Source organism: Pseudopipra pipra, chromosome 3 (assembly GCF_036250125.1).
Source record: "Pseudopipra pipra isolate bDixPip1 chromosome 3, bDixPip1.hap1, whole genome shotgun sequence".
Classification (NCBI taxonomy): domain Eukaryota; kingdom Metazoa; phylum Chordata; class Aves; order Passeriformes; family Pipridae; genus Pseudopipra; species Pseudopipra pipra.
This window is the reverse complement of record NC_087551.1, coordinates 49,686,327-49,708,624: the sequence shown is the minus strand read 5'-3', so window position 1 is coordinate 49,708,624 and position 22,298 is coordinate 49,686,327. Positions and strand designations below refer to the sequence as shown.

The 22,298-nt window shown below is 40.8% G+C and overlaps 1 protein-coding gene and 1 long non-coding RNA gene across 7 annotated transcripts in view; one reads left to right on the top strand and one right to left on the bottom strand.

The window, feature by feature from the left end:
* The window catches only part of STXBP5 (syntaxin binding protein 5), a 98,606-nt gene extending 98,124 nt beyond the window's left edge, over window positions 1-482 (bottom strand). For 4 of the 6 annotated variants that reach the window (XM_064649077.1, XM_064649079.1, XM_064649078.1 and 1 more), the window contains exon 1: window positions 76-481. In XM_064649077.1, the coding sequence (XP_064505147.1) occupies window positions 76-228 (153 nt within the window). In that variant the 5' untranslated portion in view covers window positions 229-481. Of the gene's footprint in view, window positions 1-75 lie in introns of all 6 variants that reach the window. The other 2 variants (XM_064649075.1, XM_064649076.1) reach the window with 1 other exon arrangement.
* A 986-nt stretch (window positions 483-1,468) lies between these two features.
* LOC135411479 (uncharacterized) lies at window positions 1,469-18,139 on the top strand. The gene is made up of 2 exons (XR_010429170.1): window positions 1,469-5,364; window positions 13,786-18,139. It is a non-coding gene; the product is annotated as an uncharacterized LOC135411479 (long non-coding RNA).
* The last annotated feature ends 4,159 nt before the right edge of the window (window positions 18,140-22,298 follow it).

Sequence of the window (22,298 nt, the reverse complement as noted above, 5' to 3'; positions counted from 1 at the left end):
GCCCGCAGCGCCCATCGCGGCGGCGCGGCCCCTTCCCCGGCCGCCAGCCGGCTCGGGGCTGCAGCATTCATTCACCTTGCAGAGCTGGAAGTGCTCGGACTGGAGCGTCTCCTGGATTTCCGTCTCCCGGTTCCCCGCCTGCTGTTGCTGCGCGGCGGACGACGCCGAGGCGACGGCGGAGACCGCCGTCAGGCCGTCCAGCACCTTCCTAATGTTAAATTTCCTCATGGTCTTCGGCGGCGGCGCTCCCGCTCCCCCGGCCTCGCCGCCGCCGCGCTGTCACCGCCGCGCCGCCCGCCCCGCAGGCGGCAGACGAGCCCCCGCCGGGGAGGGCGGTGCAGGGGCGGCCCGCGATCGGGGGCGCCGCGCTCCTTCTCGTGCGCGGGGAGGGCGGCGAGGCGTCAGTCCGGCAGCACAGGGGCGCTTCTCATCGGGGCCCGCGGGCTCGGAGACGCAGACTGGAGCCAAGCAAACAGGAGCCGATCAGCCCACTACGCGCCGCCACCGCCGGTCCCGACTCGCCGCCCGCGGCCGCTCCACGCCCCGCGCCCTGCCCGCCGGGGATCGCCGCGGGCCCGGCCGGCCCCGCCCCAGCCGCCCCTCCCGCCGCCGGAGCTGTGCGGGCTGCCTCGCCTCGCCCCTCCGCGGAGCCCCCGCGCCCCCCGCACAGCCCGCCTCACATCGTGGCAGCCGCGGCCGCCGCTGTCACCTGTCCCTACGTGTGTGTGTGTGTGTGTGTGTGTGTGTGTGTATGCGTGCGTGTGTGTGGGCGTGTGTGTGTGTGCCGGTCCCTGCCCGCCGCCGCAGCCTCTCCCCCCGCGGCAGCAGTCGCCCGCCCCGCGGCTAGGCTCAGGCACCCTCCGCCTCCTCAGAGCTGCATGTGCCGCCAGCCAGTCACCAGCGGGGCTTCTCCCGGCTGCTGCCAGCGGCTGCCGCTGCCCGCCCCCACAACCATCCCCCTCCTCCTCCTCCTCCTCCTGCTGCGGAGGGCGCCTCCCCCGCCTCGCGGTCGCTCCCCCTTGCCTGACAGCGCGGAACGCAGCGCCCCGGGGAGGAGCGGCGGCGGCGGTAGCGGCGGTACCGCGGCGCCGTGCCCAGCAGCGGCGGGGCGGCCGCTCATGCGCGCTGAGAGCGCCGGCACCCGGATGTGGCGGTGCGCGCTCCTCCCGCCGCGCCGTGCAGGGGCCGGGGCGGCGTGCGGGGCGCGAGTGGGGCGCGGCGGGGCGGCGGGAGCCCAGGGTTGGCCTCCGGCCGGGCGGAGGCGGCATCAGGTAACAGGTGGTGGCGGCCGGAGGTCGCGGCTGCCGTGGGCAGCGCCACCCCTGCCGCTGGCGCGACGCCGGAGGTGCACGGCGGCTGCCGCGGAGCCGCCCTCCACGCGTATTTCCCGCGAGAGATTCCCCGGCGGCGGGGCCGGCGGGGCTGTGCCTCATCCCGGGCGGCGGGGCGAGTGTCGGCCGAGGCCCTGGGCGGCGGCCGGACAGCGGGTCCGCCAGGGCCGGGGGAGCGCAGAGCGGCGGCGGGACTGAGGACGAGGAGAGGGGAGGTAGCGGAGGGGGGTGTGTGAGCCCCCCCTACCCCTCACCCCGACCGCCGTGCTGGGGGTGTGACCCCGACCTGGGAGCGCCTGCTGAGGGTGGCCTAAAGGGGCCAACACCGCCCGGGCGGAGGCACAGCCAGTCCCTGGCGTCGCCAGGTGAGCGCAGGGATTACGAAGGCGCTTCCATTCATTCTTACGGCTGAAAGACCAATGTAAACCGGTGGCACAGAGTCAAACGTTTCTTTCTGATAACCGCTGTTGTACGGTATTCTGTACTCGGCTTTTGTTTTTCTTTTAGTACTAGTTTGCATTTTTGGATTATCTAGTCAGTGGTCAGGTAAAAAGTATTACTCGTCTCAATCGTTGTTAGATTGGCGGAGATAATTATTATTTGTGACTCATTATTGAACTTCCTTTTCAACTAAAATCAACTGGAAGATCAATCATCACTTTTGGAGAGAAAACTTGTAGAGGTGTGATTCGAGACACTGGCTCTCATCTGCAAGCTACAGCATGAATGCCTTAGCACTAAAAGTCTCTGCACACTGTAAAATGGTCCTTTCAAATGGTGTTTCCAGCCTGATAGCCAGGCATGCTTTGTTAGCACAGTAAAGGTCATAGTGCACAGAGGGATAAGCATAATTGGAATGCAGCGAAACAGCTATGATGCAGCCATCAGCATAATTAGAAGTAAAAAATCCACAAACTCTTCTTAGACCTTTAAGCCCATGTTAATTTACAGCCATATTGCCAGCAGGTATACCATGTATAAGCATTTGAAAGAAACCAAGACAGTTCACATATTCCTGCAAAGTGAACGTACAGAGCTGTTCTTTTGTGCTACCAGGACTGTTGGACATGTCCTGAAATCATCTTAGTAAAATGTGAAAGAATGCTTCCAGAGATGGCAAAAGCCCTTGAAATAAAATAATCAGACTTAATTAAGGTTCAATAAATATCTGATATAAAAAACAACTTAAATTTTAAAAGATACGTGTGTGCATTTTCAGTGTGTCTTTAGTTATCTGTGACATATTTTAGTTAATGTATATAAGTTACAATGTAATGTCTGTTTTCCCATCTACTCACTTGTGCTTATTGTAACACAATAAACCAGGAAAAAGCTTGGAGAACTTGGCCATGTTTGACTGTAAATACAAACTGTTACAGGTAAAGACATATATGTGTATAACTTTAAGAATGTAAGTTATAGTCCATTTGAGTCCTCTTGTCAGTATGTGTTAGGCCAAGCCCTGCAAACACTCCTAGTTACAACTTTGATAGCACAACTAACCTCATTATTTGTAGTAGTATTAATCATCTTCAAACACTGGCTGACGAATTAAAGGACTTGAAAAGCCCACTTTTTTATATCAGAATTTCTTTCCTTTTCTTACCTTCTATGTGCTTAGCCCATGAATGCATTCTTTAATTGGACTGTACATTTTTAGAGGAGAGATTGGATAGGATTTTCTGTTTACCTTAGCACGTACCAGGAGAACCCCCATTCATTATTGCAACATTGTATCTATACGTGCAAACATTTAGGCAAATGATACAATATGCACAACTTTGAGAGGACAGCAGTTCTCTTTCTTCAGGCTTACTGGTTGATGCTGTTCAACAAACCAATGCTCCCTGGGACATCAGAGCTCTTCCTATAAAAAATTTTAGAGTAATTTCCTCTAGAAAATTTGTGAAAAAAAAAAACCTAGGTTCACTGGGATGTCAGTGGGAACAGTAATAGGCCTTTTAATTTTATAGTTCAGCAAAAATCCACATTATCTCACAGGATTTAGCTGCTGTATTTGAGAGCTTCTTTGGGGCCTCCAGTTCTTACACAATAACCACATCCTGTTTACAGATGAGACTATTTTGCTTAACCTCCTTCATGTGTCCCACTCAGTCCTTCCGGCCTCTGATGTCTGAAATTTCTTTCCAGTGTTTTATACCCCAGTCCAAAGTCCAAGTGTCTTGCATAGCTGGGCAAGAAGCAGTCAGACCCAACTAGTTTGCAACATTTTTATTCTCAGCTATGGCAGAGTCCAACTGTGACAGAGTCAGTGTTAAATATTCACAAGTTGTTTAGGCCCCAGCAGCACCATGCAAATCCCTGCCACCAAATGAATCCACTTGGCTCTGGTCTTCTTTGCCTTCCTATTGGCTAACACTGCTAGAAAAGGAGAGAGAGGGTCACCTGCTCATTTCTTGATCAGTGTTCTACAGATACCGCATAAATAGCCACTGTTCCTAACAGTTGTTTGAGGCCATGGGGAACTTCTTCATGGGGCATGAAGTGTTGGCCTAGATACAAATGCGATCCTACAGACCAATGGTTGGTGCAGGTCAGAATTGTTGGGTCTTTAGCCTCAAGATAAGCACAATAACTTAACAGATAACTGCAGAGTGCAGTCATCACTGTGCTTATGAGCCTTTGGGGGGGTTTTTTTGTTTGGTTGGTTAGTTGTTTTTTATTTGGTTTTGGGGTTTTTTTGTTTGTTTTCACTGCTGATGCTTTTGAGAAAGGATCACACAGGATCACTCTTGAGGAGAAAAGACAACTCAGAAAGAATCGTGTCTTGCAGAATATACCACCTAAGGAGTCTTTCTGCTGTGCCTTTTGCAACCAGACGTGTCTATCTCATATTGGCCTTTTTAGCCACCAGCGCACTTGTAACAAACGTGGGTAGAGCCCTTCTCAAATCTTTGTTCGCGAAGCCCAGCCATAGTGACTGTACCAGCAGTTTTACCCTGAAGAAGAAAGAGAATTATAGTAGTTCCACATGAAGCAGGAGTAAAAGTCCACCCAGTTATAATGGATGCTAAGATGTGGTGGAATAATCCAGAGCAGTGGGTAGGTAATGAAGTGACAGGTCCATACATATTGTTTGTCATACTTTGTACATAAGCTCCGAAAGCATTACCAGCTGTATCCAGAGAAGGCAGTGTACTCCAGGTGATTTGCACACCATAATAATTATTGCAATACTCAGCACAGATGAGAAATGGACCATCAGAAGTGTCCTCAGGATCTCTGCTTGGCCTCTAACTGCACTAAAGCTTTTGAAAGTCAGTCAATCCAGGCTTTGAAGACTAAGAAAGATGCTTAGCTTTTCTGAGAACTTCTTAATGGTGCTTAGTCACTCACACTGCAGTAAGGATTGACTGAGCCCTAGCCAAACATTTCCTTGCTATAAATAGAAAGAAACTGGGAAACATTTCTGGAGTAATGTTATTCAGGTTGTTCTACTCAAATGTATTGGACAGGGCAGTGTAACCACAGCTCCAGTGAGTTTTGGAATCTTTCCTGCCTGCTGGGAAGCTGCTCAAGCTTTCTAGACTCAGAGCTGTTGCCAAAAAAAATCTGTGATTTTTTTCCCCCAATAATCTGCATTGGTGACAAATCCAGCTACAGGTGAGGTTTTTTTGATATTTCTGCAGCTTGATTTGAATAAACCATGAACAAGAAGGAAATTAAGAGCATGTGTCAATTAGCTTGTCGGTTCCTGGAAAAAAAAGCTATGCTAGTGCTTGGGATAACCACAATTGGAGATGAACTGTCTATGGTTTGTAAATTCACTGATTTCAGAAACATCCTGATTGACCATGGCTATACCGATATGATGAGTTTCTTCATTTGAAGCCTGTGTGGTCTTTGGCAGGTACACAGATCATGGAGCATCCTTAATAAAAGACCTATGGAGCAGCATAGGACTAACATCCTCTGTATGGATGTCATCAGGCTGTATGGACATGGATGGCAGAGAGAGGGCATATCCTACTGCCACAGAGTCTGCACCAAGATTCCTGCACATTCAGCTCAGGTCAGCAAATATAATATCAGTTGCATACATGAGTTGGTGAAGTATGAACTAGAAAGGGTCTGCAGCATTGTTCTGCACAACCAGTATAGCTAATAATACACAAGTGACAGTGTAGCTGTTGTGTGTTGAGCTTTAGCATGGCAAAAGAAAGTGGCATGGCTGTCTTGGAAGAACTGAAGGAATTGTTACCAGCTGACCACCGTGGGTGTCTGACTGCTGGCCACAGCCAGTGCTATGTGACAAGAGGTGAATGGCTACAATGCACTAGCAAGGCAGAGTACATAAGGCAAAAGGAATGAACGACAGCAGCAATACATGATGGAAATGTGAGACTTGGTAAAGGGGCTGTACAGCGTCCTGCTCGGTATCTCACATGCTTCTTTGCACCTTTGTTTCACCCCTGTTGTCTTGGACCAGACAAAGGCAGTGTCAGCTATTAAACTGCAAAAAATTTACTGCATCTAGTTAAAATAGATTACTAATATTACTTATTATCTGTTGACCTATTTAGATATTATTCTCATCTGATGATACACAGATGCTTCAAAAAATGTTGTACTTAAGCATCCATCTGTCTTTTGGAATAACATGAGGAAAATTTAAGAAGGATGTTAACACCACAGTTTTTATTTTCAAATTTATTTTAATTATTTTCAGCCATGTCTTTAGTTCCTAAGGTTAGGTTGTTCTAGCAGCATAGTCTACCGATTTGGCTTCAGCCAATCCCTTCCTTTTATCACTATCTGAAGGAGTAATTTATTTTTCTGCTTATCCAAATCTTCTTTGGCCAGTGCAGGCACTTAATTAATTTCATTCTTATGTTGTACTAAAAATGTACAGTTCTCTTTTGTTCATATAGTCTGATGATTTTTTCTCCTTTCTATTTTTTTCTACATTTTCCTTGAGCCTGGGCCAGCTCTGTGTTAAGAATAATTGTTTCAACCTTAGCATCTACTCTGCTCTCTTGCTTCACACTTTTATTTACAACAGCTATCTCAGTTGTCCTGTACCATTCAAGTTATTCTCCTGTGCAATCAAAACAGGCAGTTTTGGTGGCAGTATTTCTTCTTTTTTGTTCATGATTTTCTAGGTTATAGTGCATCGACAGTCCTAGGAGCAGGGTTTACAATTCAGGATGCTGGCCTTCCAAGAGGATATTCTGTAAACTGCAGAGACTGTCTCCTTCTGTTATCTACTTTATTTTTTGGGAAAAAAAAAAAGTCAGTATGTAAAGTGGAGGATAGATTCTCTTCCAAGACCTTTTCATCTAGATTGTGTCTACTCATGTGGAAGATGAGATGTCTGAATTAAAATTCTCATTTTATTTTCACGAATAAGCACCATCAGAGCTAGAGCGGTCATAGAATGAGCAATTTTGAAATGCGGTGTTGTGCTTAGGCTCCTAAAATTCACATCTGTTATACTTTGTATCTTATCCTTTATCAATTTCTTCCATTCCTTACTGATCATAATTTTTATGGATACTTTTTTGTGTAAGAATTAATTTCATAATATTTATCCCTTACTTGAACTGGAGGGTTTTCAGTCTCTGTATATTTTTAAGAAAGTCATTATTCAGATACTGCTAGTGGATTGTAAAGATTTACGGGAGGAGCAGGTAATATGTACATTCGATATTTAAGTTTGCTTAATGTGTTGTAGTTGTTCTTAAGATGCCAAAGCAAAATTACAAATACTGACACTAAGGAGTTTCTAATTTTAACACCATCTATACCATCACTTCAACATGTAATTAACCTTATGTTTCCATCAATTCAATCTGTGCGCCTTATTAACAGTATGTGTAAGATTAAGCTACATCAGAAGACATTGTTTATGCAACTGATAGCATGACATACTAGTAACCAGTACATAACTTACACCATTGCTTGTCTTTTATTGCTTCTTTAATTTGATCTATTTTGATGGATATTTGAGACATATTAATGCAGAATCGTATAAGCACAGAATAACTGAGATGAGAAAGGATCTCTGGCACTCATCTGATCCAATGGTCTACTCAAGTCATAAACTGGAGCCAGCTTCAAAGTCAGAGCATGTCGCTCAGGGTCCTGTCTAATTTTTACGTCTCTCTGATGATGGAGATTCTGTAACCTCCATTTTTCTTACATTATTACAAAATATAAATGACAGTTTCACATCCCATGTGCTGCATTTCTGTTTTCTGAGTTTTGCATTAATTCTAGGCCTAAGCCAGGATTAAAACCTCAGACAAACAATGCTAGTACATTCAGAACAAGTTTCAAACAACTTAAGGCTATTATCTATCTTGAAAAATATGGACCAATACTTTACTGAGTAATGAATATTGTTTCATATCATAAACATTTCATAGTATTCAGTCAAGTATAATACAAGTGCTTCTTATTACAGTACCACTTTAAATCGTGTAACGGTGAAGTAAATATGAAGTACAATCTGTCTCCATTAAAAGACAGCAAAATATTAGAAGAGAAATCAACACAAGCTTTATAAAATAGCCAAATTGGAATTAAGTATGAGTGTCTGCCAAGCGAAGAAGGTTTTTCTTAGACTAAATGAATTAAAGCTAAAATATGATGGACAAAACTAATTTATCCATTCTTAAAACAGAATTACAGTGCTGCAATGTCTTTCAAATATAGTGGTCTGTTTATATACAGTATTTTCTAGGAAACGTACCATTTCAGACAGGAGCTTTCATCAATGAGTCTTTTTAAGCGACTGCCCACTACAAGAAAAAAAAACCCTTATATTTTTTTTTTACTGTAATTGTACTTACAATGCATTAGTTGATAGGGGATTCCTGTTGTACAGTAGTTTAATGATCTAGACAAGTACTCATTTAGACTATGGAAACATTAACCTTTGTTAAAAATGGCTACTATTTCACTGGTATTTTTTCTTCTTACTTTAAATTAAAAGCAGAGAATTACATAAACTGAAAGGCTAAGCACGCAAGCAAGCGGACAATCCCTTTAAAGATGTTGAAGCTAGAAGATCCAAAATGCATCTATGCTTCATTTAATTTTAGGCTTTTTTTAGTACAGTTATTTTCATCCATGTTACCATTTCTTTTCGTGCATGTAAGCCCTTCTTCAGAATGAAAATACCATATATATTTAAATTTTATGATTTGTATAAGAAAATTTCAGATTTGAAGACAATTAAAATATTTATCATAAAAGTAAAAACATTCTACTTGCTTTTAACTTCATTTGAAGCATGGCAAACAGTACCGCTTTCTTCCTCTTCCCCTCTCCCTCCCAACTACTGAAACAGGAGGTGAAATACAAGGAGAGCTGAGACATTCCAATGAAAATGCTAGTGTGCTCCAATTTTAGAGCAACATAATAATTTGAAATTAACTAGGCAAATAATTGTTTCAGAGTAACAAGGCAAATGGGTAGGAGAAGGCTAAAGTATGCAGGACAGATTCCAGCTTATTAAAGTCAATGATCCTGACAGTTCTTTTTTCTCCCATTCCTTACTTTTTTCTAGAGTCTGTTCCAAGACACTCATCAGTGAGCTTCTTGAATAGACTTTAGGTCCAGTTGGTGGCTTAAACATTTTGAAGCCCTAATTGAGGCAGTTGAGCTTTGGCATGTGGTAGCTGATTGAATTAAAGCCTAGAGGAAATGGTAAGCTTTAATTAGATCAGCTCAGCAAGCTCTATAGTGCATGGCATTGTCCTGACCAGAATTCAGACCTATTGCTGAGATTAGGTTCATCAACTTGATATATTATCACGGTTTTGAGCTTTACTTGAGGCAAGGTGTGTAAGAAGTCATTAATATCTGCTCCCACAAATCTCCCTGTGAGTCACCATCCCTTCTTCTGTAGCACTCTAGTTAGGGCTGGTTACAGCACCATTTGGGAATAGCTAACATTTATTAATTATACCTGTATTTTATAGTGCATTACCATATAGATGCTCAGTTTGAAAAGAGGTTTCCTGAGAATCAGTGGGAGAAAGACTCTGTGCAGAGTGACCCCCCCCCCCTTAGGCAAGACAGACAGGTTAATGGGAAAAAACGAGATTGTCTTAATTTTAGCAACTGGAAATTGAGATACACACAGAAATAAAGCTGTACTAGTTTAGTTGTGCAAGTCTCTGGTACAGTTTGTACTGCATACAGCTATGCCTAAATGCCTAAATTATGATTTGCAGTGTTTAATTTGCACTAGATTTGCATTTCTCCCCTTGCCCATAGCGCAAGTAGCTTCCCTGTAACAATGTTGAGGTGTGTCTGGAAGAATCCCAAAACATTCTGGCGCAACCTGATGGTATCCACAGCTCTGCCTCCCAGCCAGGGTGTGGAGATCCATTTTCTCTTTCCCTGGCCAGTCCCACTCCCTTGGTCCTTCTTGTCAGCATACAGCACACAACTCCTCATGGAGCCTGAATGACCCTTAGTTACACTGTAAAGGTTTCAAGGCAAAAATGGCAGCTAACCTTTTAAAAAGCACTCCAGCTTAACTAATATCCCTATCCACTCCCCATCCCTGGAAGTAGCCAAGGCCAGGTTGGCCAGGGCTTTGAGCAACCTGGTCTAGTGGAAGGTGTCCCTGTCTGTTACAGAGGGGTTGGAAGTAGATGATCCTTGAAGTCCTTTCCATCCAAAGCCATTCTATAATTTTCTATGATAATAAATACTGAACAGCACTAACTATGGGCCATGAAGGTTTCATTGTAAAGATGGTTTAATACATACTTGTTTAGGGTGCTGTGAGGGCTGGTGGCTCTGTGGGTCACCGGTGGCTACCTATAGTAGTCCACTGGGACAGGGCCTGGCAGCCAGGGTGTGAGCCACCCCCTAGCCAGGAGCAGGCAGTCTGGGAGGCACCCCTGGCCCTGGGCACCAGAACCTCCACGGGAATGTGCTGAGGCTGGGCAGGGCCATAGCGAACTGGAGACTGGCCCTGCTGCAGCATTTCTGGGCCAGGGGTTGATGGCCCCAGGGGCTGACGTGGAGTCCTGGGCCATGGGGAGCCCCAGGGGGCTGGCAGAGACAGTCAGAACTGAGACTACCCCTGGGGCCCTGGCATTTTCATGCCTACATCTAGAGTAGCAATTCATGTCTGAAGAGCAGTCTTAATTTACATCCCATGGAAATGTTTTTTTGTGTGTCATGACTATTTTTGTCTAGAAGTTCAGAAAAAGCAAATTTTTTTGAAGATAAAAATGTATCTCATAAATAAACCTTATATCAAATGTGAGCGAGTTATTCTCTTGTTGTATATTAAGCGTGGACATACTCCTAAAATGACTTTTCGGGAAAAATTGTATGAAGTTGCTTCATTCACAAATTTAAAATCAGAAAATCTGGCAATACCTATGTAACATGAATGATATTATTAAAGCTGTTTATTTTGTTTGACTTAATGTGAAAATGAGTTTTAAGATTTATATCATGCAATGTCACTTACTTCCTATTACAGGAGTAATTGGAAAGATCTTCTCACTCTCAGTCTTGTAACTTCCAAGCATGAGAGTCCATCGTTTTTGTGAGAGCTGATTTAAGAACAAATAAAACCTGTGCTTCTCTGATCTGTCACTCACACTGTCTCACTTGTTGCATATTTTCATTTGACTGCACAGGTTTTTGATGCTAAAATAGAGTTCTGTTTATTTCCAATACTGCATAGTGTCTTAATGAGTGGCAGTGAAAGGAAACGGGACTTGTAATGGCCCATCACAAATAAGTGCAAACAAGCAGTTCTGTTTTATTTGCCATATATTATGGACTGTAAACCTAACATAGATTTGGAGAACCATCTACGTATATTGTAAAATTAAAGAAGTGCTGCACTTTAGGAAGTGATTATGAAAGATTTCATAATCCATATTCTTATTCAGTAGCCCCCAGTCTTATCAGAAATAGTGTGTCATCCCTAGCACTAGCTTTTAGTGTAGGTTGTTCCCTAGAAATGGAGTAAATCCATCAGGTGTTATCAGTGGCTGGGCTAGGCTAGATTTTTCCACCACTTTTTCCTCAATTCCTAGTCATGTATTTAGAAATTCTCCATATATCAGGTGATATATTCATGTCTGCAGACTTCCTATGGGATATGCCGTTTGGAGGCACTTGTAGACAGACTGAATTTCAGTCTGTGGCTGTAGCCACCACATACCAGAAGCCACCATATATTTAAAAGATTCTTGAGGCTGCTCTGTCTTTCAGGAAATGCTTTGGCATACTTTTGTCTGTCTTGCTGATCCAACACAAAACACAGTTTTTCAGATTAAAGAACATAGGCCACTGAATAGTATTTTCAAGGAATTATTCTCATTTAAGCATAAATTTAGTAAAGTATGTCTCTAACAGATGGATTCATAATGCCTGTGACTTTGGAGCTTTCAGGTGTTGCCATATGTATTGAAAAGATGTATTCTCACAAAAACAGCATATTAGAGTTGTACTATGATAAAACTTCAGCTCTTTTGAAATGGAACATAGAACTAACAAACATTGCCTCAAAAAACCCTGTACATGAAACTGTTCACATAATGCTGAAGAATAATGCTTTCTTCCTCACATCTTTCGAAAGCATGGTATCTTTGAGCTAAGTAAATGATTAAGTGAAATAAGTTCATCTCCCTATTCTGTTCTGCATATGTTCTTATTGCTCTTTTGTAGTTCTGTGTTCAGCACTCATATGTCATATGTAGCTTCTTTTCTCTCAGTCTTTAAGGAGAAATACATGAGCAATGTAGTGCGTCCCTTTGGTAGTTTTCTTTGAGGTGGAGAGTCAGTGGCACATATGCACTGCTGTATTTTTATGCGTGATAAAGTATGATCAAAGAAATATGCCTTACACTTCAAGCAGAAAATGAAAATGTTTGTGACAATCCATATTTCATCAAAACTGTAAATTTAGTGAAGAAATAGAACTTTGTTTAAACAATAAAAAAATGCTTTCATAAAGGTGAAAGCAGAGAGAAATTTTTCTTCTAAGAACATAAATAGAATAAGTAGATGCTTAAATAGGAATGTTGTTTAAATAAATTTTCTCCACAGAACTCTTGTTATCCAAAACTGTAAGACAGTTCAATCAGTGAAACTTATGCCCAGTAGAAGTAAAACATGCTAAAATCTAAGAGGAACAAATTGTTCTCCTGTATTTTCATGCTGAAAAATACCAAAATTAAACAAGTTAAAGGAAGAGCATAAATAGATAAAAGCAGAATTCTGCTTTGCTTTTCATACATATTGAAAAAAATCATAAATCTATCTTTACTACTACACAGTAGTAGATTATGATCTAGTAATCTAATAAATTATGATCGATTTAGTTTATTCTAAACTAAATATTTAGTTTCTAAAGTAATTTTGAGCATTGTGTAGTGTTTGTGAAATAAACATACAACTTTGGACAGGGTTTAGATACCACACTCTCCCCAGTCAGAACATGTTGGATATTTCTTTTGTATGATACAAAGTGTGCAAATGGATAAACAATAGTGTGACCTAGAGATCAGTGACTTTGAGCCCCACTGGATTAACAGAGAAACACATCCTAAAACTGAAGATCCTTTGGTGGAGGTCTCTTCCTTCAGCTTCTGGCCAGTTGAATGTGGAATTCTGAGTACTTCGGCTGATCCCAACTGCCGCAGTATCACATAAATGAGAACTATGCAAAGGACTATGTAATCCTGCCTGCTCTATTTTAATGCATTTTTCACTTAGACTTGTTTTATTCAGCACTTATGCTCCTCACTGTTCCTGTTATTGCTCTAGTGTAGAGGTCTTGTTCCTTTCATGCGACCTGAGTTTAAAAAAGGGGTGTCTGGGTTTTTTTGTGTGTCTCAGATTACATAAAATTTACCACTTTTCTCCGAGTGTATGAACTTCCTTCACAACACAGACTATACACTGTAGCAAAAAAAACCCCAACAACATAATCAAAATTAAAATAATGGATCTGAATTTATATACCTTTTACATGGAAATTTTAAACATTACAGGAGATTTTTTTGAAAGAAAAAGGACCACTGTTTCTTTTCTGAAGTAGTTTTATACATACAAGACTTATTTTAAATGTCTGAGATTACTCTAAGAATATTTACTTTTTTGATGTTACCAGGGATGCTGAGAACAGCCTCAAGGTGAAGAAGAATTTACCTCTAACACAGAAAAACTTCTCCTCAAATAAAGCCAATAAAAGCACAAAAAACCCCCAGCTTTACTGTCTTGAATAATTTAGTGAAATGTAGATTGTCAAAGAAACTATGGATAAAGGAAAACTTGCTCTGCTTTATTTTACTTTTAATTATGTCCATCTGATTGGCTATTACGTAAAAAAAAAAAAGTCACTAACTAGACCTGTGTAAAAGACAAAATATGAAAGCAAAAAACACCCCAGATATAATCAATAATAATATTAACAAAATATTCCACTATGCTTAATGCTTTGCAGAGGCTGCTGAGCTCTTTGGGCTAGAAGTCACCTTGAAGAAAACAGAAGTTTTCTATCAACCTGCATCTCAGGAAGTCTTTCGTCATCCCCATATCACCATTGGTGAATCAGAGCTCAAATCAGTCCAGAAGTTTAATTATCTGGGAAGCATCATCTCCTCGGACGGTAAGATTGACAGAGAGATAGACAACAGGTTAGCAAAGGCATATAGTGCTTTCAGAAAAGTCCATAAAAGAATCTGGCAAAATAAACACCTGAAGAAAAATACAAAGATCAGTGTTTACAGAGCCATAGTGCTGTCTACTCTTTTATATGGTTCCAAATCATGGGTCATCTACCACCACCACCTGCGTCTCCTAGAACGCTTCCATCAATGCTGCCTCCGTACAATCCTAAACATCCACTGATCAGATTATGTGACCAATACATCTGTTCTAGAACAAGCAGCAGTTATGAGTATTGAGGCCATGTTGCTGAGAACACAGCTGCGTTGGGCAGGACATGTCTCAAGGGTGAAGGACTACTGCCTCTCTAAGATCATGCTCTGTGGTGAACTTGCCACTGATTGCCACAAGAGAGGAGCCCCGAAAAGAAGATACAAGGACTCCCTGAAACAACATCTCAGCCTTGGCCAGATTGATCAACATAACTGGTCTACTCTGGCCTCCAATTGGGAGGCCTGGAGACACACCATCTATAATGCTGCTGCTTCCATTGAGAATGCACACAGGATCACTCTCGAGGAGAAAAGACAATGTAGAAAGAATCGTGTCTTGCCGATACCACCCTAAGGAGTCTTTCTGCTGTGCCTTTTGCAACCGGACTTGTCTATCTCGCATTGGCCTTTTTAGCCACCAGCGTGCTTGTAGCAAGTGTGGGTAGAGCCCTTCCCAAATCTTCATTCACGAAGCCTAGCCATGATGATGATGTATTTCTATATATTTATTAATGGTCTTGAAAAGACACTTAATGGCATCTAGGTGAGAGAACTAGTCAGAAGACTTCACAAAACTAAAAAGAATCATATGTCTAGCAAAATGAAATGCTTGTAAATTAAAATATAGAGTGAGAAAATTTCAAATAGAAATATGAATATTTATTTTCAAGTTTTAAATTACCACCATCATGCTTGTAGAAGCTCAGGGAAAAGATATGTTTGGTAATAGCAAATAAATAAATTTGTTTCAGTGTACAGTCAGTGGAATATATTTCTAAAAAGTTACTAATGTATATTGGGTTGAGACTGAATTTTATCAAGCTAAACATTATTGGGAAATGAAAATAGGTTGGGAGAGTCTAACTTGTTTAGGAGAACTGTAAGATATTGAGAGTAAGTATACATCTTTGAGGAAAGAGGTGAATCAGAGGCAACAGTTATATACAAATAATAGTGAAAAAGAGAAGATTATGAGGGGCATGAAGATTACTTTATGAGAAGACGATGAGTCTACTTTATACTTGGTCATCCAAGAAAAAAATGAAAAATATTGAATTAGGAGCTAACAAATTAAAAAATGACAACAGGCTATATCTCTTATACTACACAAAATGAAGTGTTGTAATTTAATGTAAAAAAAATCATCTGAGAGCTTTGAAAGATTTTTAAAGTAGATACTTGGATGATTAATAAAAACATCCACTGATAATTAGCTAACAACTTTGAAAAACATTGCATATAGACATTCATAACCAAATTAATCAGAATTTAGCTGATATAAGGAAGGAATTACCTCTACAGAGGGATCAGTTGCATTTCTTCATTTTGGAGGCTTTTTCTAACTTCCTGTAACTAAGTATTGTCTGGATTATACACAGGATTATATGGACCACTGGTTTAATTTCATTGGTAAACTGCTATTCTACTCCCAAATAAGGCAATTTATATATATATGTTGTGATAGGTTTTTACTTTTGACTGAGTTTCTTTTTGTTTACAGTATTTTTAAGTATCTAGGTTTCCTTATTGTTAGCAATTCTCTCAGTTATGTGATTTCCCTTCATATCTTGGAACAGGCATGTCCCGCCCTCTAAATGATATCAATGGGACAATTCGTCACTTCATAAGTAATATAAGTAAGAAAAATTCCCTGTATCATTTATATGTGTTTGAGAAACCGTGTTAAACTTTATATATATTGGACAAACACAGTATCTGACATTTAAAAACTTACGAATATTTGGACAAGAATCCTGGAAGACACTTTAAATTCAAGAAGCACTTACACCTTGGTATCTTTAGGAAATTCTCACTGCATACAAAGAAACGGCTACTTCTGTGAAATATTTGCAGTGTTTCAGGATTGAAGGGAGTTGCGAAGGATGTGCACTTTTCACTCAAAGAGCCTTTTAAAAGAACGCTGAATGTACATACAGTTCTTTAAATATTCTTTACTGTATTATAGGTTTAACATGGCCATTTGGACCCATAATTTTAACACCGTGTATGAGCTTTTCAGCTGTGTTGAAATTTGAGAGTGAACACTGTACTGGTCATTTCACTTACCAGTTTTCATATTATCATAATGGGATTTTTTACCCCAAAATAATGCAAATAAATTCACCTTTGAACTATTTGTTTCAAAGTATGCAAATACTATGACTATCTATATGCATTTTATATTTTTTTGTTTATTTTTAAAATGTAATTTATAAGAACTGGCTTTAATGAGTGTTTTTGTTATGGGGATTGATAATCAAAATAAGAAGGAAAAGAGTGAATCAAATGCAAATCTGAAAAATCAGGGCATCATGCTCTGGAGGATATAAGATTCAGGCCTTAAAGGGCAGCACTTCCCAATGGTAGGATCACTCATACAAGAAATACCTGTCACTGGATATGACTGAATTCAACATAGATATAAAGCAGGAGTAACTCCATAATTGTTTGGATGCTACTGTGGCACAAACTATAAAATCCCTAACTAGAAAGATAGAAAGGTTGGTCTTAGATCTATGTGTTGACTGAAGTCTGCAGCTGTCACTGAGCAATTAACCAGGAGTTGTGCTGGAGAGCCCTCTGACTTCCCTGGAGTTGTTCTGGGCTTCCCAGAGCTTCAGTCACAATGAGCATCAACATCTTAAAAGCAACTCCTCTCTTATCCTTCAGGTAAAACTCAGTGTGGAGGTAAAAGCTGGCACGCTGTCAGAGAACAGGGCAGAAAAAAATATCTGCTCCCCCAAATGCCTTTCTGCCACCAGACTTCTCTTCTGGTCTGAGCTGTCTTTTGCTGTCAAATCTGGCAAAGGGATGAAAAATTGGAATTTGTGTTTAAGGAAAAAGCTTTGGAGAGCTTAAACTCACTATGATAGTAGGAATCCCCTTAAGTTTTTTGTATAATGCATCAAACAAGAAGGGTCAAAAGAAAGTACAGATAGTTCTTCTGGGAAGGGCTCAAGGAACAAATCAATTCTCTAGCCATCTGGAATCCCCTGTCTAAGTGTAATCCCTGAAATACACCTGTGTAGGCCAGACATACATTATGGTCAATGGTGAGAAGACCTAAAAAATCAGGACAATTACTTCTGATGCTTGCTGTGAGAAGACTTTCCATCAAGCTTAATATTCTGTTAGTCTGTACAGTCTGATTAAGATAAAATATAATGAAGTCTAGATATGTGTCTATACTTAGCCACCTAACACCATTTGTGATAAGGGAATAGGTGCCAGGCAGGACAACAATTTGTGAACCTGTTGGTAACCAAAGATAGCTGGAAGGAAGATATAACTATTGCATGCTTGAGCATGGTCAGCATGAAAGGAGGCATTAACAATTCTCAGCAGTAATATCTCTCTGCTTATTAGTGTGTCTTTGCTAACTTTAGTCATCCATGAAGAACAATCTTAATGATGGTAAGATGGTACATAATGATGTAAGTCTGAAATTTTTAATAGAAGTTCTCTATGTGACAAATGATGTATTAACTTTGACTTGGACTGAGTCTTTAATATTCTGCCCAGTGAAAGAATCTCAGGAGTCTTATGGGTAGTACCAAATTTACAGCCAACTTTCTGATAATACGAAAGATGAATTAGTCTTTAAAGTTTCCTCAGCTGGATCTTGCAGCTGATAAGGAAATCAGTAAATTTTGAGGGGTGAACAGCCTCCCAAATATGTGTGTACATGTTTTACTTTCCTAAATATACCAAGAGACTGGTTGTTGCAATCTCTGCACTGGAAATTGTATTTCACAGTATGTGCAGCTGAGAATAATATAAAAAATAAACCTTTTTTTGTCTAAGGAAGCTTCCTTTCCTTTAATAAAATATTGGGAAAATGCACTTCTTAAACAGACAATGTAAACTTAACAAAACTGGTGCCTTAATACTCCTATAATAAATGACATTTTTTAAATATTCTGTTTTCAAGGCTTGAATTGAACTTTGTTGATTCTGTTCTGAAAATTAGAATTGCATGTTTATTGACTCTTTTTTTTTTTGCTATAATTTGCTAAATTTATGGGCAAAAAAGACTTTCCTAATTGGCAACAAAGTATACTACTTCTGAGATGTGAAAACCAAGATTAATGTTTTATTGACTCACATATCATGATAATGGACCACCCCGTTGGCACCCTAAGCATATTAGAAATAGTTGATCTGCCTCTAATTGCACTGTTGTAATCACACAATACATGAGGAAAATGGAATGAGTGTTTTAATTATTGGCAATATAGAATCTGTTTCACTTTCCCATTGTCTTGTTGGAGCTGAGACAAAACTAAGAAATAAAATTGATGTGATGTACCTGACTAAAAGCAGAGAACACAGTTGAAGTGATGCCCCATCTTGTGTAACAGAACAAAGAACTTCATGTTAAATACAAAACCAAAATCTGAGCCTAGCAAGTAAGTGTTAGCACTAGGCTGTTGAAAAACAGGAAGCTTCAGTGTCTGTTCCATGTATGGGAAAGAATGCAAACATGCTTAAATGTACCTCTAAAATAGCAAAAGCCAATCATTCACAATAATTATTCTTTAATGCTGCTGCATAGAAGTTTTTTTTAGCTTATGCAATGTAAAAGCCAAGATGATCTCAGTAAATATAGATACAATCTTACCACAGTCCATTGCCAAGCCTAATAAAATCCCTAAAGACATTATCCCGCATCATATGCCTATGATACACAAATTACAGGCACCCAAACCATTCTCACTATAAAATTAATAAGCTGTTTGTCATGAGGAGATATTAGGTTGTAGTTTTTGTTTCATGCATGTGTGTGTAAGGAAAATATTCTGAATACCAATGGATATAATGTTGCATTCATCAGGGCCTTAGCCTAAAACAATAGCTGTAATATGTGTTATGAGCTCCATTTCTCAAAACTATGTCTTATTTGCAAATATCACTATTTCAGAATACCAACACTGACCATTTTTTTAGTAGACTTTAATTCTTATCCTAAGTGGTTGGTTACCATAGCAGTTACACAGTGGTAGCCAGCAGATTAAAGATATTCAGCTGCCTGATTTGATGTTTTTCCTCCCTTAATTTTACTTAGCAGGTGCTGCACCATTCCTATGGGAGATGTTGAAGGAGAAACAGTGGGTATGGTAGGCACAGGGTACGTCCTATGTATCCTGGACGGGTTAAGCCACTTCTTGCCTTTTGCCTGCTGTTGTAATGTATTTGAAGCTCTCAGATATTACACTTCTGAGGGAACGGTGACTTTTGTTTGCAGCTGCCAGAAAAAAAAATGCCCTTTGTTTGCAGCCTGTCAATAGACTGACCTTTCCCTCTCGCCAATTATGCTCAAAAAAGACACGTGATTATTTTCCCTTTGCTGCATGTTTCAAGAATCTTCCAAATTTGTTTGGTCAATGGTTCAGAAGCTTTCAAGCTGACATAAGAAAATACACATTTTTGCAAACTCATTTTCAGTTGGACCTGAAGCAGCTGAAGCTAGAGATCAGTGAGAATTAATCTGTACTTAATGAAGGAAACTTGCTGAATTTCTATAAATGCTTGCCTATGACACATATCCAGAGTTACATAAGCAGTCTGCCATTTATGCAATCTGCTTTGGCAATATTTATATTTGTATTCAAATCTTCTCCCTTGTGAAAATAAATCAAAACATTGTAATTGCCTATCAGACAACAACCTGCATTTTGGAATGCATAGGGCTACCTCAAAGGCAAAAACAGGCTTCAAAAACCACTTTCAGGTTTCCAGAGTTGGTGTAGCCAGCAATGCTTTCTTCCTGCTGTGTTCAAAGTAGATGCTGCCTTTGTCTTTAATGAAACAATGCAGATGCACTGTGATTTCATATAACTGCAAAAAAAAGCAACTTTAGATGCATTATGTATGTGATCATGTGGCAGGTATAGGTGTACTTGACTGACTTCCAAGTTCTCTGGAAATTACATAGCCATGTTTCAAGACATCGTATCCAAGCTGCAAATCTCTGCTAAAAAGAAGCATATGTTATCCTGAACACATGTTGCATGTTAACATAGTGATATTGTCTCTTATCGGCATCTCATCTACACTCAGACTTCTGGGAGCAATGTAGACTCCTGCCAATCTCTTTTCTTTCTCTGAAGAGAAATGAATGCAAAATTGTCATTAGGTCCTCTGAACTGCTTCACGTTGATAATATCAGTTATTGACTGTTGCACTGGGTGATGCCCCAGACTCTCCGCATTGGAAGCTTATATATGGTGTGCTCTTGAGTACAGACAATGAGTTATGCCAGTTCTGTGTAGCTAAAGTGCCTTTAAGAAACTCATCTTAGACTGCCTGCACTACCACGTATGTTCTTTGAGAGACAGGAAACAGGGGACAGATTTTTTTTGGTGATTTTAGAGAAGACTGACACCTGTCCACTAAGGTGTCTGATTCCTATTGGATTTTAGCAAGTAGCATGCTGGTTAGAGTCCTGTGTAGTGCACAGGATGGAATACTTGCCTAATTTGCCAAGTCAGGAGCCGTGGTTGCATTACATATTAATTGATCTGCACTTCCCTATTGATCTCAAATCTAAAAATCTACATTATGTAAATGTCATGAAAGCTAGGGGACATGAAGAGCTCATAAATTGCATTGACTGACAGGGGTGTGTTATATATCAAAGACAGAGCAGTGACAAACAAAGGTGAAGTCCCTCAGCCCCAAAGAAAAGAGTTGTAGAGAATTTTAACTAAACAGTAGCATTCATGAGGAGCAAGTGTAAGGATTGTTATAGCAGGATAATTCTGTGATAAGTTTGGGTGGTTCTCAGCCTTTAGTAGCCTGTGACCAGCACTTATATTCCTCTTGCCTTACATGTGGTATCTCACAGTGATGCATTGTCCTAACTCTGCCTCTCAGCTGTGTTTTGATAAGAGCCGTGCTGCCCTTCTGCCCTCTGGCAGCTGCATTAGGACCTCTTCCAAAAGCATCTTAAAATATTATCAGCTTACTCAGTAACATAGAGGTCATGCCAATGTTGTTTGCAGCAAAATATGTCTTTAGCATAGGCTGAGTGAACCTTTGCTTTTAGGCAATAACAGCATTGATGCAGTAGCATCCTAAACTAACTCTCCATTCTTCTTCTCTGAGTCAATGGTCTTTTACTGCTGCTTTTGCCCACTGTATTCTAGTAGCCCTAAGCTGCATAAACTCTTAGCTACTTCCTTACAGCAAGCACTTAATCATGTTGCTCCTCAATGTTTGCTCTAGAGGAAGGCAGCAAGCACTCCCACAGACAGGGAAAGACCTTTCCTGGAAGGTTCAGGGATCATCCTTCAGCTTTTTGTTGTGGCCTCTCAGGTGAGAGTGTTGCCTGAATTGTGAATTTTTCTCCTTCACTGCATATCGCTGCGAAGTGCTGGTGATTTAAGGCCAATCACTGAGGGCACAGCCCTCAAACAAATATGGCCTGTTGCATCAGGAGGCAATTCAAGAAGTTGCTCAACTGTTAGTTACTGGTTCTTGGGTAAGAACTGATGAAAGACAATGCAAGTATTTCTAGTCTCTGAAGTGGACTTTGCCTTAAACAAACTGGATGCTTGGGTAGCTACAGGGAGATGAACAGTAAGCAAAGAGGCAGTAAACATAATCCTAAACAACTCCCAGTTGCACTTATCAAGATTACAGTCTTTCCTTCCTCCCTGCCCCCGCATCCACATATCAAGACATGCATTTTTGGAGCAAGTGTTGGTCAAGTATTGTCTGCTTATTAATGTCACTTGCCCATATTCCTACTCAGAGCTACATGGCCCTGGAGAGTTGTCATGTTTTTGCCTAACATCAGGCCTTCAGAATGAGGCTTCATGCCAAAATACAAGGGTATGTGACATACCACAGGTATCAGGTATGCCCTGAAAAATGGGCGTACATGCTCTCTGTACTAACTTAAAATCATTTAGCACCTTCAGGGCTGTCACTTGAGCTCAGGTTCTGAACAGCTTAGATATGAGTTGGAAGCAGACGCCAGTGCATGGAGAAAAAGGATATATCCATAGTGCAAATGGGAGCATGGTTCGCATTACAGTCATATCAGCAGAGTGTCATCCCAAGCTCATTAGGC